At 41.7% G+C, this 6,000-nt stretch overlaps 1 protein-coding gene across 1 annotated transcript in view; it reads left to right on the forward strand.

Annotated features, from left to right (window-relative positions):
• Positions 1–6,000, forward strand: part of LOC137786505 (adenylate cyclase type 9-like) — a 29,909-nt gene that overhangs the window by 22,895 nt on the left and 1,014 nt on the right. Inside the window, exons 6-10 of the mRNA XM_068578415.1 lie at positions 416–624; positions 1,570–1,729; positions 1,870–2,012; positions 2,199–2,222; positions 2,443–6,000. The exon at positions 2,443–6,000 is cut by the window's right edge and continues 1,014 nt beyond it. Coding sequence (XP_068434516.1) covers positions 416–624; positions 1,570–1,729; positions 1,870–2,012; positions 2,199–2,222; positions 2,443–3,814 — 1,908 coding nt within the window. The 3' untranslated portion in view covers positions 3,815–6,000. The remainder of the gene's footprint in view (positions 1–415; positions 625–1,569; positions 1,730–1,869; positions 2,013–2,198; positions 2,223–2,442) is intronic.

Below are 6,000 nucleotides of genomic sequence, written 5' to 3' on the forward strand. Positions count from 1 at the left end.
GACCTTCAAAGTAGTTTTGTGTTAGTGTGTGATGCCCTCTGCTGGCGTAAGCTCATAAGTGCAGCCTCATTCTTAGGGCTGCAACTTTTGCGACATCGCGGAATTGAGTCTGAGTCATTGACTTGGGAATAGAGATAGATTTCAGTAGAGACTTACTGAAGTCATTGAATTATCATTGACTGTTGGATAATTAATTATTTCCAATTTCTACTGAATGGTGAGACTTTTTTGATCATGCATTGAGCAGATTTCACTGACTACTCTTTATGAATAGATTGTTCTCATTTTCTCATTTTGGAACATAACCTTCCCTTATTCCTAAAACAAACAAAAAAAAATACTTATCTGTATGTTTATTCATATTCCTATAATATTTTAGATACATTATATGTTTTTGGCTGTTTATCTGTCCCAGGTGGAAATCCAAGCACCAGTGCAGACTTTCGCCAGTCCAACATTCAGTTCCTTCCTCGACATGCTGCTGTGCTGTTCAGTGTTTCTGGCTCTCTCGCTGGCCTGTTTCCTTCGGCCGCTGGTTTCCCAACAGAGTTTGCCCACACCAGCACTCATTCTGACGACTGCAGCCACCCTGCTGGAGGCTCTGGCTTTGCTGTTTGCTGTACGGTGAGATACTGAAAATAAAGTATGGGTCTTAACCCTTGGGCCCACGGGCTAGAACCAGCCGGCGAGACAATATCAGAAGACCCCCACATGTTTAAAATGTAATGTTTTATATGGCCCTGCAGAGATTCTTTCCTGTTTTTAAGTTTTTTGTTTATTTCTAAAAAAATTCTAGTGTACAAATTGTGTCTTTCCTCCACATACAACACTTCAGCTACGACAAACTGCACTGAGATTTTTCAAAGACACCAACATGTCTATTACTTAATATATAAGGATGGGGGCTTAAAAACGGTCTGGTTTTAGACTCCTGATACAAAGGATAGAGAAACTGAAAAGGTGTTGTTTCCATGCAGACTCACTGGATTATTTTTACTTGCTTGAAGTCATCAGACAACTAAAATAGCTTTTACGTGAACGGAGGTACTATTTCACTTCATTAGTTAATGCTACTACTAATACGTTGTTTGAAATGCTTTATTTCAAATATATTATTACAAATCAAATACAAGTACTGTATGACTTGGTAACCTTTTATTAGTATTGCACAAAAACATATGTATGGATGAAACAGAAGTTTGGCAAGACACAAAAATAAAAAAATTAACTATTTGCATTATTAGTTTCCCTGATACTCATTTGGCCATATTGTTGATGGTCATGTGCATTCTGAAGGGGGGATGGAGTGGGTGGTGTGCTTCTCTATTGTGAGTATGATTGTTTTCAGACAGTTGGAAAGCAGAGGGAAAAGCTTGACATGGACACTTATTTAGCTTTCAGGGCAAACTCAAGTAGGGTGGATTAGAAATAAGTGACCCCTGGAGCAAAAAGGCTTCAACACCTTTTTAACATTAATATTTGTATTATTTTAATTGACCCACTTTGAATATCATAACAAGATCATACTAATCTCATTATAACTCACATGGTATTGTTTCTCCTCTCCAGTATGGCTTTCTACCTGGACAGTGTGCTCAAATGCACTCGGGTGCTGATGAGAGTGATTTCAGGCTGGCTGGCGCGTCACCTTATAGGAGCCGTCCTCGTGTCCCTGCCCACGGTGGCTGTCTTCTCTCACGTCGCCTGTGACATGCATCTCTCCATCCAGGTGGGTTTGAAGTTTCATATTTTTGGCAGATGCCTTTTAGTTGTAGCTACAATATGTTAATATTGCTAAAAGTCAGTGGAATGCATGTGATAATCTTCTGGGCTCTAGTGACGAATGCTTCTGTGCCCCATGTTTCCCAGTTCACCATGTTCATCTGCTGCGCTGTCATCATAGCCATCATTCAGTACTGTAACTTCTGCCAACTCAGCTACTGGATGCGCTCAGTTCTGGCGACTTTGGTGGGCCTAACACTGCTTGCGTTGCTCTTCAGCTTCCCCTGCAGGTATGACACACTCAAGAGATAATGAAAAGAAATAACAGATTGTAAAATATGGTATAATTGAATAATGGGTTGACACTGAAAACTTACTCATTTCAAGAAAAGAGCACACATTTATGTTGGATGGTGCTGAATTTCTGCATGCACTTGATGCATTAATTAGTGCTATTTGTCTTTTATCTCTTCCAGTGTTGCTAAGAGTCTGTTTTTCTGGTAAGTGATTATTGTAAGAGTCTTTTTAGTAAATAATTGCTGTTAATCACTCTTGTCTGTTGTCTTCATGATGCAGTGTTGAACTTCAGTTGAGGTACAAGCAACCTATGCCAAAAGATTCTGTAGTTGTGGTTATTGCTTACAGCTATAGAAGCTGCATTTTAAGAAGCATTAGTTTTATCCATACATTTTCCTGTATTTCTCTTTCTCTCTCCATCAGGTCAGATGGCGCGAGCAATAACAGCAGCAGCAGCAATAACAGCAGCAGCAGCAATAACAGCAGCAGCAATAACAGCAGCAGCAACAGCTCTATCGGCATCGCTGACAGCACAGCAGACCCGGACCCGCAGGACCTGCTGGGCCCTGAGGCCTGCGTGGCCTTTTTCCTGGTTCTGCTCCTCATCTGGTTTCTAAACCGTGAATTTGAGGTCAGTCACCGCCTGCATTACCATGGCAACGTAGAGGCGGATCAACATCGCATCAAGATCCAGAACATGAGGGACCAGGCTGACTGGTTGCTTCGCAATATCATCCCTATCCATGTGGCCGAGCAGCTGAAGGTCACCCAGAGCTACTCCAAGAATCACGACAATGTGGGTGTGATATTCGCCAGCATTGTTAACTTCAGTGAGTTTTATGAGGAAAGCTACGAGGGAGGCAAGGAGTGTTATCGCGTACTCAACGAGCTCATCGGAGACTTCGATGAGTTGTTACGGAAGCCTGCCTTCTCAAACATGGAAAAGATCAAGACCATCGGAGCCACGTACATGGCAGCAGCAGGACTCAACGCGCAGCAGTGTGCAGATGCCCCGCATCCTCATACCCACCTCCGCGCCCTTTTTGAATTCGCCCTTGAAATGATGCGTGTGGTGGACGACTTCAACAAGAACATGCTGGGCTTTGGCTTCAAGCTTCGCATCGGATTCAATCACGGGCCTCTAACCGCTGGGGTGATTGGCACCACTAAGCTTCTCTACGACATCTGGGGCGACACGGTCAACATCGCCAGCCGGATGGATACTACAGGTGTGGAGTGTCGCGTCCAGGTCAGCGAGGAGAGTTATTGTGTGCTCAACGCCATGGATTATGAGTTTGATTACCGTGGCACGGTTAACGTCAAAGGCAAAGGTCAGATGAAGACCTTCCTCTACCCGAAGAGCAGTGACAGTGGCCCTGTGCCTCAGTACCAACTCTCCGTCTCACCAGAGATCCGGGCACAGGTGGATGGTAGCATCGGGCGCTCACCCACTGATGAAATTGCCAGCATGGTGCCAACAACAAGCACAACTGCAAACAGTACCAATGCGATAGTCCCCAGTGCCAGCGCCGGTTCCTCTGCTACCACAGGGCTTAACCATGAGAAACAGGCGGACAGCCGTGAAAGACGTCCCTCTACGGAGACTTCTAATGCCAGGCTTTCCACGTCTCACCTCGAAGCATCTCCTTCTTCTGCAAATAACAAACAACTCATTTCATCATCGGTCCAGCAAAATGCTCCCCAAAATTCCACAACAATGCCCCAGAAAGACATCAAGAAGGACAAATGCGATGGTGATTATGACAGTAATATTGGAGAGTTAACCAGACTTTAAGAAATTTGATACAATGGCGCTTTATTCATAACTACTCAACCCTTTAAGCTCTTGTTCCTGCCGGTTGGCATTCGTAGAATCGCTGTAAATTTGGTCCTACCCTAGGTCAGAATTTGAGAGAAAGTCCCACAGGCCTCTTCTCTGCATCTGGCAGGCAGCAGGTGTTTTTTACTGTCCATCTGATTGGCTGATGGGATCTATCTGGACCCCGGAGTGTCCGGCAGGAACACGCAGAGGAAATGGGAAGAAGTGATGGGTGACTCTCAACCTTTTCTTGCCTGGATCCCATCGTCTCCCATTAAGTTACTTGATTATCTGCATACCTTTAATCTGAATTATTTCTTTATGTCTTTAAAGTGCCTTTAGAGTAGATCAATGTGTAGACTAAGCCTTTCTAACTAAGGAAAGCATAACATAAAGGGAAAACTGTAAAAAGCTAACTTTTTGTAAAGCCTGCTAAGCTTTAATTTACTTTATTTTGTAAACTATACTTTGCTATGGTATTTTGCCTTTTGTCAAAGAGGAGCTCACCTTAATTATGGGAAGTGCTACAGGGTGTGGAGAAACATCTGCACTAGTGCCTGTTTCTGTGTTCTTCAAGAGAACCAGAAAGCTCTTAATGAAAGGCAGAGCAGAGACTAATCGATGGCGGCTAAGGGTTGAGGGGCTGAGCGGCGTGTCATATGAGTGTATTTGCATGCGTAGAGTGTGTGTGTGTGTGTGTGTGTGTGTGTGTGTGTGTGTGTGTGTGTTTGTGTGGGTCTTGTTAAGTAACAAGATCACACACGGTTTATTGAAGAGAGGTCCTTGTGAGTTACTTGACTGACTTGATGAAACTGCAGGATGATGACGAACAGTTTAGTAACGCAGTCAAACAAAAGAAGTTCTGGCTGTCAATGTGGCAAATTATTTCTCTGGCCTCAGTTAAGATCTTTGTACGTCCTTAGTGCTTAAGCACGTTGGTCTCAACTACATTTATTCAGCATGCTTACAACAACAGCATTGTAGATGAGGTTAACTGTGACTAGTGTTTGTGCCCTTCTTTATGATCCCGGTACTTATTGGAACCCAGGCTGTGTTACGTGTTGATGAGTATTTCAATGGATGCTGAGGCCCCGCTGTACCTGTAGAGTGTCTCAACTGTAGAGCGATAAGAGAAAACAACTGCCTAGGTTTTGCTATGAATTGCACTGTGTTAGTTTATAGGGCTTTTAAGAAATGGATAATCAAAGTGGAATGTCACAAATCAAAAATAAATGTGTTTTATTGTATTTATTGTTACACAAAACTTGAACTGTTTATGTGAAGCTTCCCTCTCGAATGTCTAGGATGTGAAAGACATTACAAGATGGAAACCATTGGACGCATTCGCTGCTTTCGCAATTTTAATGGCATGAAACTTATTGTTAATAGCACTGTAAATGCAAAGGCAGTGCAATTTTATATTATAGGTGTTTTTATCTTTATTTTAGACTTTATTGATTTTATGTTATATCATGTTACAAAGGAAACTGAGATGATTAAACTGTACATCTCTGTTGCTGTTACAGTTTCCCTCTCATTGTTTCTTAGCAAAAAGGATTGTGTGCTCAGAGGCAAACAAGTTTTACCATGAAATCCACTTCAGTGTCTTATTTTTGACGTTTCAATATCTGCAACAACACTTTAATCTCATGCTGTTAAATCACCATTTCATGATTCATACTTTTAGGTACTAAAGCCAACACTGACAAATACTGCAGAAAAAGATGAGTTTGTCTTTTTTTAAATCATCAAATAATTTATTACAACTACCACATTTAACTTTACTCTGATGGTTTAATATTTGTCTATGTTTAAAGATAAGGTTGCTTGTGCCTTTTTAACTTTTAACTTGATTTTCCTTGTTTTTTTCTCCCTCTCTGCTCTGAGTGGCTTTAATTTAAAGACAATAAATATTTCTCAAAGGCTCATGGGAAGCGAGAGAATGTTCACTAATGCTTAGTTTTTTAACGGTTTAGGTTTTCTATGGTCATGATATTTGAGCAGTGCCTTTTCTTAATGCAAACAATTACATGTAGACATACCAAACATATTCAACATTAATTAGAGTGTCTTCTTTTATCTCTTGATGATTGGCCTCACTTCATGATCTGTATCCATTGCTCGGATAGAGTTGGGTTGATTTAAATGCAATAATAATAATA

The sequence above is a fragment of the Clinocottus analis genome, unplaced genomic scaffold, assembly GCF_023055335.1.
Source record: "Clinocottus analis isolate CAN_PGR_092001 unplaced genomic scaffold, fCliAna1.0.p SCAF_16, whole genome shotgun sequence".
NCBI lineage: Eukaryota > Metazoa > Chordata > Actinopteri > Perciformes > Cottidae > Clinocottus > Clinocottus analis.